Source organism: Pipra filicauda, unplaced genomic scaffold (genome assembly GCF_003945595.2).
Source record: "Pipra filicauda isolate LSUMZ 115617 unplaced genomic scaffold, ASM394559v2 scaffold72_size3293161_pilon, whole genome shotgun sequence".
NCBI classification, from domain to species: Eukaryota; Metazoa; Chordata; class Aves; order Passeriformes; family Pipridae; genus Pipra; species Pipra filicauda.
In genome coordinates, this window is record NW_024104898.1 from 40,815 (window position 1) to 54,008 (window position 13,194).

Sequence of the window (13,194 nt, forward strand, 5' to 3'; positions counted from 1 at the left end):
GGTAATGTAAATCCTCCAGCACATTTGCCCATGTGACAGCCCAAGGTCTAAAGGTCAGGACCCCCCTTGGAGTACTGTCATGCCTATGCACTTCTTCCTGATATACCAGTGCCTAATATAGTGGCAAAAATAAGTTTCTTTACTATTACAATTTATTTCCATCAGGATACTAGTACTAACTGCACCAGCAAAAGTACAGAGTCCACAATAAGATGATTTTCTGTGTAGCTATGACAACAAATCTTCTAAGTAAATCTAACAGCCTTGACTAAATGCTTCTTTTAGCTCTCTTATTGATAAACATCTGTTATTGCAGGCTAACGGGTCTGCTGAACTCATTTGCCCCTTACAGGCTTTACGTATTAAATCCAATTAGATTTTTTGACCTCTTTCTGCAATAAATTCATAATATTTTATGAAAAAAGCCCACTTGCTGTTGCCTTGAAAAGCAAATGCCCACCAGCAGACCACGTAGAGATTGCAATTGCAGCCAAGCCTAGGGTAGTGCCACCCAGGAGGACTGGGATAGCTCCTGGGGCAGCAGACCGTGGCCTGGGGGCAATAGGGCTCGGGGACATCAGAGACTCCAGGAAGCAATGGGAAGTGTTGTGCAGCACTGGTGGTACAGACTGTTGTATGTTCTGTGAGACAGGAAAAGTCAAATAGCATTGGACTCTCTCCACAGAGCACAGCAACAGACCCATGAAGCCAGCTTTTACATGGATCCTCTATCATCTTAGATCTGTTCTACTCTAATTAAAAAAGAGACAAGAACATCTCAGCACCACACCAAATACTGTCAGGACACATTCTCACAGCTCTCTTTGTCTTTAAATAAAGATGCCACTGCTGAATTTATTTGCTGCAAATTTTGGGAATGCTCATATTAAGATGCCTTTCCCAAAGCCTAAGCCAGTGCCAGTACAGTCTTTAATGGTGCATGGTGTTTCTGCAAATAATTTGCATCTCCAATTCTGCCTCTTCTTTTTCTGGGATTGACCTAAAGTGAGAACTCATTGCAAGGACGTAATTTTTTGATACCTCTGCTGTGTTGATGGGTTGAGACACATAAGTAAGGAGAAAAGCATCTGACCTAAGTTTCTCTGAACTCTCTTCTATAGCTTATTACTAGTTTTTTTAGCAGTTTCACTGTGGAAATACACTGCAGTAAATGCTTAAAATGGATTTTTCTTTTAGAAGTTGGGCGAAGTTTTTTGATAGAAACTAACTGTGACAGCAGAATATTACCACATAACTGCTCTTGCTGCTATGGTTTGTACAGCCCCAGGTCACCCCAACTGCACAACCCATCATTTTTCAGAAAGACACAGTTACCATTTTGAACCACTTTCCATGCCTCCAGGATTCAGTTCAGTGTCTTCTGAGTAACCCCTGTTGCTTTCAGGTTTAGTAACCTTAGCAGGAGGACTGTTTTAGGAAGATCACCAAGGAAAGACATAATGCTATTGGGAAGTGATACTGTTAGTATGTCCTGGCATCTGAAGTTCTCTGACTGTAGCAGAGAAGCAAAAATCAGAGGTGCATCTGCTCCATGTAAAAAGGGTTATAAATTATATAGATCTAGAACTGGATGAACTCAGTTTAATCTAGCATACTATTTTAGTCATCCTTGCCTTAGAAGCACGTGGCTTGCTTGAAAAAGAAGAATAATTAAAGTAAAAAAATGTGGAAGCATTTTAAATGAAGATAGGGGATTTTTTTTCTGTTTCTCTCCTGTATCTGCCTTGTTAGTCTAAATTTCTTTCTGGGACAACCAAAGCCCTGCTTCTGAGTACATGAATTGCTATGTGAAATCTGCCTCTGCCTTTTTTCCAGGAGGCAGATATGTTGCTTTTCCTGATAATTTGCAGCTCTAACATTCCATGTATTCTTTCTTGATAGCAAGCTAGTTTTTATTTTAGTATAAATCTTTCCATTTGTAAGCATGTAATAAGTTTCTTTGAAAATCAGGTTTATTTTGATTCTCAAGCTTTTCCCTGTACAACACAAAAATATTTTCTCCCTTTCAAACTTTTTACTCTGATTTGTCAAGCATTATGTAGTACTTTAATGACTGTGATTAATTATGAGTGCCCAACGTAGGATTCCCTCAACAATCACCAAATAACAGCAAAAGCAGCAGGTGATGCTCAGGAGGAGCTGAGAGGAGGAGTTATCTCTGATAAGTATGCAGTCTTGTAGCCTGGCCAAGAGCTTCAGGGATGGCAGGGGTCATGAACCACTTATGCAGACCCAGAAAAAAATGTTTCCCAGATGTTCTGACAGAGTCCTCTTAATCTCAGGTGCTCACGTACATGTACATGGACACACATCCTCAGAAAAGGGAAGAAACCAGTAATTTGGCTCAAAAAGATGGAACCATTGCAAAATACTTTACGCAACATCCTTCAGGAGTGAATGGACTTATTTATGTTCCTCATATCTACATGGGATTACATGGTGAGGTTTGATGTGTAGGCAATAAGATTCTGCGATTATGTCTTGAAGAGCAGTGAACAGACTTGAGTAGCCCTCAGAGCATGTCTGTGCCCATCATACTCTCTCCTGACACTGGCTTCAGAAATAAGTACGTGAATGAAATCTTGGTTTCCCGAGGAAAAAGGCAAATTTTGGACAGAAGTAAAAAAAACAGTCCATGGGAGTGCCACAGCTGAAGCACCATCTCCTCTGGGGATAGCAGCTGTTCTACAGCATGAGAAGAGGATGTAGCATGTGAGGACTGTGAAAGATCAAAAAAGAGCACAGTCCCTCTTTCCCCACCGTTCCAGAGTTATCTGTGGTACTTCTGAACACAGCCTGATGAGCTCTTCTTTTCCTTTTCAGTGCTTCTTAGTGACGCACCCAGATTTTGCTTTACTCACCATGAAGGCCACAGCCATTGCAACCTTCTTTGGTAAGTAGGTTGATTGCTGCAATTAGGAGTTTATGGGTTTGTCCTGGCTGAGCAGTGGCTGCTGACTTATTCTCTTCCTTTTGGACTCCACGGCTGACGAAGTTCCCAGTGGCAGGTGTAAGCCTTGGCACAGCTTTTCAGAAATGGGCCACCCAACTTCTTGACTTTGGCATAGAAAAAATATTAATCGCTAGAGATCTCTAAATACACGACCAGTTGCATGCAGTCCATACCAGATGGCACAACTGGGCCTGAAAAATGTCTGTAATGTAAAGATTCCCTCTAAAGAAAATCTGTTTCTTCCATAGGGACAGCCTTTCTGAATTCTCTCAGTTCTTGCTCTTTCCATGAACAAGATGGTATCAAAATGTTATAATGTGTTTTAGTTTCTTTCCTCTAGCAGTCAGACAGGATCTCGCTTTTTGGGAACAAGTAGAGAATCTAGAATTTGAAATTCATCTTACATGAAGACTCTGGTTGTGATATTCCCAGGCAATATTCCTTCTAGCTGTTATCCTCAAGTCTGTCAGGACAGTAGTTCTTAGTTCAAATTCATAGCAATGTATGTAGTTCTTCTACATAAATTACCAAATTACTTTCTCCACATTTTACTATGCTCTAACATTCCAAGTACTTGAGACTTTTCACTTTATTTTCCACTGGTTCATTCCTTTTTTTATTTAACTACAATTTTACCTTGGTTACACAACTGCACCAGTGATAAAAGGCCCAAATACTGCATCCGTACACTGTCACTTCAGACACCGTGGGACTGCTTTTTCTTTTCAGCAAGTTTAGGAGTGATTAAGTCTACAAATTCTCTGCAATCAGTCTAGGGGGAGAAGAGTATAAAAGAAAGGACTTCTGTTGCATATTCTAGTAAGATTAGCTTAACAAATGATAAGAGGATCAGCCGACACATCATAGAGGGTTTTAATTCCCTCTGAAAGTTCAGAGAAGGGAAAGGTGAATAGAAAAGTCAAGATACTTGTAATGAAGTTATTAATTACTCATAATACAGTACTTATAAAATAAGCACACAGAGAATGAAGAGGTTTTCTATGTCATCACTTAGCAAGTAAACCTAACAAGGTAAGCTACTATTGTGATGCATGTTTTAACATAATAGCATATGTCTCTTTTACTATTACACTTTTCAAACCATAATTCTGCTTACTGAAGAAAATGAGTGCCCTTGCGGGGACAGGATACTGGGACATGCCACATTAGAACCTCCAATGGTCTGTTACACTTCCCAGTATTCCCTACCTGCTACCAGCAATGAGTGAAATGCCACAATGCACAATTACAGGATAACCTTCCCGAGGGGCTATTAGGAAGAGTCTTTCTCTCCCTAATTTCCCAGTTGCTTTATATGCAGAGCATGTTGTTTCACCAATGTCTCTATCACAGCAATTGCAAAGAGTTTCCACTGCTTGTGGAAATACTGGGACTTTTTGTGGTTTTCTGGACCACATGGACTCAATGGATCTTAGACAGTGAGTTCCACGGGTGAGTACGTGAGGTGAACTGATCTTTAATCCTCTTCAAAAAACTTCCCCACAGTAGATGTCATCTTGACTGCAAAGTTAACCAAGTAGGAACCTAGTTATGGCTGAGAATACTCTCATTTCAGTTTTTCAAACTGTTGATTCAAATTTGAGAAATCTCATGCATGGGAGCTTGTGGTGACTGATGTTGACATCCTCCTTTTTCCTGATACTATGTTTTCTTTGTTCTAGGTGTGTTTCTTACATGTACATATACAGCTAAGGAAGCCACAAAGAAGCCAAAGAAACCTAAGCTATGTAAGTGGTCCCTGTAGAACTCTTGGCTGCTTTACAGCATGCATGTCTGATACATAAAATAAGTGCAAAGTGATGTTATATTCTGGTAACTTTTCACAATTTTCTGGAGTCAATGGGAGTATATGTTAGCTAGCAGATTCTTTTATTAAAAACAAATCACTAAGTAAAGTGTGTGCTACTTAATACATATAAAGGGAAAATTTTGTACTTCGCTACTAAAATGTATCTTCATAGGCCATTAAGTACCACAGAAGGATCCAAGTAAGCACTAAGGTTTTCACAGAGAGAGACAGAGAAATATGTGAAATGAACCATCTGTAACACAAAGCATATGTAGCTGATTAGAGTGAGACAAGTGGTGCATATCTACGCACCAGGATGTATAATTTTCAGCTATACTGCTATAGGAGCATTTCTGTCCACAGATTATTTTGCTCATGTAGCTGACAAACAAGCCTGCTGTGAGGCTGTAAACTCACGCTTAAACCCCTTGTTCAAAGCAAATTGCACCCAGCACATAGTTTTAAAAATCAAGGGCAAGATAATGGGCTCTGACTGCAGCACGGAGCTACATGAGCACAGCAGGAGGCTTGGGAAGCATCCCTACCCCTCCTTCCCACGTGTTAACCACAGCCTGGGTGACAGCCTCCTCTCTCTCTCCAGTAAAGCATCATAACAGAAATTCCTTCGGAGAAGCAAACACTGAAGGTCAGAAACATCTGCAGGCTTCTTCATTCCATCCTTAGTTACTGCTACATCCCTTGGTATAGGAGTTATTATGCATTATGTTGAAGATGCAGAACACACAGAAGCCTTGTATCCCAAACCCATTGATATGAAGGCATAAGAGGAGGCCATTCCTGGCACTCAGTTACTCATTGTTTCATGATAAGATCAATCAGCTATGGAAACATTCAATCTGACTTTACCAAGATTTTGCACTCACAGATGTACCCCAGATTGATTGCGACGTCAAGGCAGGGAAGATAATCAATCCAGAATTCATTGCAAAATGCCCTCCTGGATGTCAAGATGTAAAATACCGTGTTTATGGCACAGACATTTATGCTTCCTTTTCCAGCGTCTGCAATGCTGCAATTCACAGGTGAGTCAGTTGAAATGAGCAAGGCACTCAGAAAAACACATCATTTCAGTGTAGAGAGCTTTTGACTTTTCAAACCCTTTACAGTTCCCACTGCCTTCTAGGTTTGATTGCAGGGTGCTGTTCTAGTACGAAACCTGAGAGAAAGACCATGTAGGATATAATGGATTGATTCTTATAAAGTGCTGTCGATCCTGTATTCCTGTCGAAATCAGTTGTTTGAAAAAGTTTCTCAGCCTTTGGAGAAGTGTCTTGAGATTTGCAGATTTCTCATTCATGCATAGCAAATTACTATTGTACTATTATTATTCAAGTGGAAGACAGGGATGGAGCTGCTGCTACTAATAAAGCTTAAGAAAAAAACAGGCATATAACCAGTGATGAATACACATAACTCTCATACTTCTGGGATTGATTTGGTTCTCCAGATTTGAATTTAACTGTCCTTGACATCAAAGGCTGAGTAATGTGCTTTCCTGCCACATAAAAGGCCACTAGACAAGGAAATGCATAATACAAATTTTATAGCACAAATTTTGCTGAGTTTATTATCCATGCAAAAATGTGCATAAAATTTTAATGGAGAACAACTGCACAATCAAAACACCGTAATTGGAGGCAGGATAGAGAGCAGGACATATTCAGCTGAAAACGCAGTAAGAACTTGTAGAGCCTGATTGACAACTTGACTTCATTCAGAGTTATTTGAGCTATTCCAGTTCTGTGAAATTGCTGGGATCTCAAGTAAAGTTGCATAGTTAAAGCTTTGGGACTTTACACCTTGCCTCTGTATCGTGCAGGTCTCAGGCTGAGGTGCCTGTGTACATAGGGCTGCCACCTCCTGGCTGCAGCTCTGCCTGCACAGCCACTTGCTGGGGAGATGACTACCAGGCTTTCAGAGACAAATTCTTCCCTCAGATACTAGTGCATGATGGAAATTCTCTCTGTATGCAGAACGAGCCCCAAAGGGAATTATAAACTACTGGTAGCAACTGCAGTTTCCCTGTAGTTCAAATGCTGGCTGTCTGTATCGTTGCAGTGAAGGTTTCAGTTTTTCTCATTTGCCAGCTGGATTTGGCTTTGTTAGCTTATATGTTGCATTTCCACAGACAGTGAATTTCTTTTCCATACATTTGTTTTAACTGCAGCTTCTTGCAATCATCAGAGAAAGCTACAGCTCTAACACATTCTTCAACACTGTTTTCTGCCCATTACTTATTTTTCTGCACAGTCATTACTGCCAGGCCTACCACACCTCTACAGTCACAGTCGCTTCCAGGTTTACTTGCTGTTCTAGTGATGCCAGAGCAGGTTTTATTCACTGGAGGTTTTCTATTTGTCTTGAGATACATTACATCATATGACAAACACCATTTGATGTACACAGCACATGGAGCCTGCCAGGTTTTCTACAGCTTCCAGCAATATTGTGTCTGGTTTACTCCAGGCTGAGGTCAGAACCAGGCTTATTCTGTTTCAGATAATACATACTGAAATTCAAAGAAAACATATTCTATCACGTGGCTGGCCTAAAAACTCCTCTGAGTACTTCTCCCTGTATCTTCAGACATTTAATCAAGCTCACAGGAATTTTAACGAAGGCAGTAGTTTTTTCTTGTGTGCAACTAGGTCAAACTTAAGCACAGGACCAGCAAACCAGTGGGAAGAGCAAACAGATCCTGACAGTACTTTATAACAAACTGCCCTTCTCTGAGCAGAAGAAGCACAGATATTTCTTAGTAGCAGACTTAGTAGTAGCATGACAGCTCCAGTACTGCCCCTGGTTTAAAGGTAAAAGCAAATGCTTCACAGCTCTTGCATTGTAGACCAGTTTCCAGGGTTTTCGTGGAATTTCTGCCTTCAGACAGCATGTTGCCTCCTTGCAGTGGTATAATTGACAACACAGGCGGGAAGATCCTTGTCCAGAAAGTTGCTGGCCACTCTGCTTACCGCGGGAGCTTCTCCAACGGGGTCCGGTCCTTGTCGCTGCCGCGCTGGAGGGAATCCTTCCTCGTGTCAGGTACCATTCTGAGGTGGAGCACTGGAGCCCCCTGCCCTTCCCGCCTGCTCCCCACTGCCTGATAGCTGGGCAGCAATGGGTAGAGACAGAAGCAGCCTCTCCTTTTAAAGACCTGGTTAGTCACCACAGGCCCACCCCACCCAGCTTTAGCATGAATAATGCATTTGAGACACTTTTTGTTCTGGGCTTCCTATGTAGCCCACAAAGGACATATACCCTGCCAGCAGTGTGCTCAGCTCAGCCCAGTGCAGGTATGAGCCCACTGCAGAAGGCGACAGGTGTTTTGGATTGAGTCTCTGAAGGCACCTTAACTGGGGCTATTGATGCACAAGATCTGAGCTTTGGTACTCGCTGTGAGGTCTTCCTATTGCTCTCCACCCTGGCAAGCAGTGCTGTTGTGGGAACTAAAGGGTCTTTTGGCTATATAAAGCATCCTCAGCCAGCACTTCAGTTTGCATCTCCTGAAGCAACTTCTGACTTCTGTCAAGCAAGCTCAAGCCACATATAGCCATACTGTATGTATGCAAACCCTATATTAAGCAATTTGAATGGTGGATCCCAAGTGTGTCAGGGATTCTCTCCACTCTGTTATCCAGATAGTTTTGATACCTACTCAGTGCAGGGAAATGTCTTAATTTAATGATCATTCCTTTTTTCTCCCCACAGTATATGTAGGAGCTCACTTGCATTCACTGACAAAATTCACAGATTAGGGCTTTTTTGTAAATTAGATCCCCTTTACATCAGCTTCAGATTATTTTACACCTACTTGCACTCATTCTACCTGTGTGAAAGGGTCTGTTTGACATTGCTTTACATATAATTTCTAAATCTAACTCCTTCATGCATCCATACAGTGGGTCTGTTCTTGCTGGTTGGAACTTTTGGAGGTTTAAGATAGGTATTGATTATTTTACATTGAGATTTTATATTTATATAAATATATATATTTATATATAAATTTATATTGTATATTTATATTAAGATTGATTTTAGTTAAATACATCATTCCTCAAAAAATTAACAGCTCAAATAACTGAACAGCCTCTAAAAACAATGTTCTTTTCGTATGAAAATTTGTAGACAGCAAAGGAGGTCTCAGAAACTGACCAAAACAAACTGTCATCTTAATTTTGCATTCATGTATTTGGATGCACCTTTTTACAGTTGTCTGTCATGGGTACACCACATTATGAGAGGGATTTATTTTGGATGAGAAGGAATTTCCTGGAATAGCTGAATTGCTATTTGCACTTGTTGCAGTTTTTTCCCCCAACAAACAGCGCATTGTAATTCTGGTACATAAATGGGAAATAGTTTGTTTGGGGTTTTTTACATCAGCAGCTGCTCAGTTGTTATCCTATAAAACTGTAGAAATTCTTCCATAAAACTGTAGGAATTTTTAATTTATGGTAATAAACCTTTTTTCTTAATTAATGGGACACTGTAAAAGAAGATAAAAGAGAAAGTTACAAGCACATGTAAAAGGAGATGATGAGAAATCTGGATATGTGTAGGCATGATGAGATTTGTCCCTAATGCACTTACTTTTATGCATACTGAGTGCTCTCACTGATGTCAGTGGAACTCTTAGTTTATAAACTAGCTGCAATGTAAATCTAACATATCATACAACATGTTATATTTCATATATGCATAGGAATGCATATATATATAGGAAGAAAACTCACTGAAAATGTGGGAAGTTTAGAGAAATTTAGAAGACTAAAACGCAGGAAGGCTGTGCTATTCATCTCAGCAGCCTGAGGCTGAATGCATACAAATTGCATTCTCAGAAAGTGATGAGTTGGGGTTAGTTTTTTTACAATTATGAGTCATAAAAAGATAGAACTGCATAAAGCATTGCTGAATAAAAATACAAAGTCACCCAAGGCATTAATTTCAGAACAGCTTTATAGCATGAACTGAGTCCCCTATTCTCCAGCTGAATTTCCTTTTGGCAGATCAGACCTATATGCAATACTCCACCCTGGAAATGTGCCAACAGTTTATTCATAGTTACGATATTGTCACTGAGTTTGTGACGTTTAAATTGTGAATGAGCATCCACACAAAGGAGCACAGAAGAGGAATTCTTAAGGGACTCAGGCAATGAAATGGCATGATTTAGGGGCAGTGGGGAAGAAGGTCTGTCCTGGGATTAAAGCAGCCAGCACACCAGGAGGTATGCAAATGATCTGGTATTCACTTTCAGTCACTGAAATGACTTGGCTCTCGGTTAAACGACTCCATTCAGTTTCGTAGGAGTTTTGCAGCTATTGGGTTAAAAAAATAAAGTCCTAAACTTCTGAGTTTGCTAGTCAAATGTAAGTGTGAGAGGATGAGCAGGAACCACACCATAGCTTGTATTTCAATGGCCAAAGCTGATGTTTTCAGCCCACACGTAAACACATTTTTAAGTATGTTAAGCAATCTCCAATTTAGATGTAACTTTTTCCCAATAGTGAAAAAGACATATTACCATTCCTCCACAGAGTAGGGCACATTCAGGTCGGGACTCAGACCTACCTCTTGGTCACATAGAATATGCAAATTGCTGTTGATCAAAACCCCCAGAATCCAGCAGCAGCCAGCCTCCCCACACTAGCTGGTGTATTTGCACAGCAGTGGGCTTAAGGTTTTCATTAGAAATCAGATTACCACAGAAATATTCTCAATTAGGATCAGATTATTATGCTATTACAGCAACCATGTATCAGCTTCTCATACCTGACAACTCTTCCTTTGCTGGGGATAAAGAAAAGCATTTAGAAGTCACCTGTGATCCCATAACTTTTCTGTCTTTCTACCAAATTGGCAGAAGAGCTCCCTAGTCCTGCTTGGCCACTGATCGCAATTTTAGCTTGAGGGGAAGTGGATGTGAAAACCTGCTGCCCTTCACTTAGACCAACTTCTGTGAGGGAAGCCCAGAGGGCAAGAAGGAAGCTCTTTCCAGGTTGTCCTTGCATGCTAACCTGGTCTTTGGTGGATCCTTATTGACTTCAGTGGAGCTGCTCTCAGTATACATCACTGTAAGTGAAAAATGGGACAGTTTCTTACATCATTACCTCATTAGAGGAGTAAAACAAAGACGACAGAGACATGAAAAGGGACAAAGGACAGTGACTATCCAGCTCCATGGACATCCCTGCTCATAGAGTTCCTCTGCCATATACCTTTCTTTGTGTGCCATCATGGGGGAAACAGCTCCCACTTCCCATGAGTGGCTCAGTCTGTAGGAATTAATTCTGTTCAGTGCAATTCGTCTCTGGACTAATCACCAAGGATGACAACTGACATACTTGCAGCGCCATACGTACCTCCTTAAAGAATCCACCAAGGGAATAAAGGAAAGATCACCATGACTCAGATTTTGCAGGAGGTAGAAGTAGTTTTCACTTGAGGTGGTCCAGATACATAACACAGCACAGCATCTTGTAGAGACAGTCCCCAGGGTCCAGAAGACCTACATCCTACATCCACTTCCAGAGGCCAAAGCAGTCTTCCCTCCACTGGGTTTCTCTACAACACTTTTCACTCAGTGACATATGTGAATATAAAAACTGTCCCAAGAGATGGAATTGCATAGCCACATGTACCAATAGAGACGGCATCTGCTGTTGCACTAAAAAGATTTGTAGTTTAAAGCTTAACTGGGAAACATACCTCATTGTTTTAAGACAGGACCCTCGTTTTAGACCTAAATATAGGTACCATATGTTCCCACACAGAAGCACAGCCTTCTCTCACTGTTATTACTGCAAAAGGCTGTTGCCAGAAATGGCATCTCACAGAAGTGAGGTCGGAGAAGAATGCTATGTGCATGATGAAACGAATCCCACATCAAACATGCTTTCTATGTCAAGCACTGGAAAAGGCTGCCTAGGGAAGCTGTGGGTTTAAGTAGAAGTTATACAGATGTCCTTCAGGAATGATCCCTGTCTGTTTAATATCATTTGAGAGCAAAGGAATGAACTTACTGACCTCTTCAATTTCCCCCCAGGACTCTGTTTTCATGTTTTCTAACTTCTTTCTATGATGCTGGATTTAGGCATTGGTATTATAGTGGTATGGTTTTGAGATTCTGCCATCAGATTAAACAAATCTTCATGAAAATGTGTTGGGCAGTAAAGAAGAGAGGTCTAATTCTGAACACCTATGTTAGATCAGAATTTTATTGCAAGAAAACGTAGAATATTTTGTGATACCTTCTAATATTTTTTTTGTAGAGGGCAAGCCAAGAAAAGGTGTGACATATCCATCAACTCTTGAATATTCTTCTTCAAAAAGTACTGCTGTTAAATCAGGCAAGTAAATGTGACTTTACTTTCCCTTACATCCATTCACAACTATCTGTCATAGCTTCTCAGTTGTGTAATACGAAGATATAATTATTCAGAGTCAGAAGTTCATGCAACCATTAGTATCTCATCCAAATCAGTCATGGTATTTTTTTATGTTAAGCATATGGAAATCATCTCAGACAATTTCTATTTTTTGGTCATACCATGCTTCACAGACTTCTGTTTCCAAGTAGTTTCCCCCTTGCTTTAGATCTATTACTGAATACGATATTGTACTGGTTATATGAAAGCATTTGAGGTTATACATGTTGGCTTTTTCCTAGTGTTATTCATGTTAACTCTTGGGATATTCAGTGCTGAGAGTATAACAATAAACAGTAATATAATACTAATGACACAGATGGCAAAGCACAGCAGCTTAACTAAGGAATCATTTTAGTCAGCATCCTATTCTGTAAGACTCAGTTTAAATAATTTAGTTGTTTTCAGAGGTCTTCGATCAAGTCTCACATTGGTTGGTCACTGATATTCAAGAGCATGTGGCTTGCCTCTGTCACTGAAATGACACTTGTTTGCGCTCCCTGTAACAACTGCGTAAGGTTCGTACTCCCCCTTGGGGGTGTGAATTAAAACAAAATTCATGTCCCATACTGCTACACACTTCCCTAACACAGCCCTTTTGCTGATTGCTGAGCCTGAGCCTTCCTGAGTGTATCCACTATGAGCTGGGGTATAACGAATTGTGCTGTATCTTCTCTAGGAACTTCTCAGCATTCATCCAGGGCCACACAGAGGTTACTTGGAGACCTGCTCTTCTCCTGTACATTATTGTTTGGTCCTTGGAAGCAAAGTACAGAGTTCTTTTCTTATAGAATCATGGAATCATTATGGTTGGAAAAGACCTCTGAGATCATCAAGTCCAAACATTAACCCAGCAGTGCTGAGTCCATCAATAACCATGTCCTTAAGTGCCACATCTACATGTTTTTCAAATATCTCCAGGGATGGTGACTCCATTTTTCCCTGGACAGCCTATACCAATGATT

The 13,194-nt window shown here is 40.6% G+C and overlaps 1 protein-coding gene across 4 annotated transcripts in view; it reads left to right on the forward strand.

Annotated features, from left to right (window-relative positions):
* Window positions 1–13,194, forward strand: part of VIT (vitrin) — a 53,733-nt gene that overhangs the window by 11,806 nt on the left and 28,733 nt on the right. For 3 of the 4 annotated variants that reach the window (XM_027735181.2, XM_039389492.1, XM_039389493.1), the window contains exons 2-6: window positions 2,845–2,914; window positions 4,657–4,722; window positions 5,656–5,827; window positions 7,711–7,844; window positions 12,074–12,151. In XM_027735181.2, coding sequence (XP_027590982.2) covers window positions 2,884–2,914; window positions 4,657–4,722; window positions 5,656–5,827; window positions 7,711–7,844; window positions 12,074–12,151 — 481 coding nt within the window. In that variant the 5' untranslated portion in view covers window positions 2,845–2,883. The remainder of the gene's footprint in view (window positions 1–2,844; window positions 2,915–4,656; window positions 4,723–5,655; window positions 5,828–7,710; window positions 7,845–12,073; window positions 12,152–13,194) is intronic. The other variant, XM_027735178.2, reaches the window with a different exon arrangement.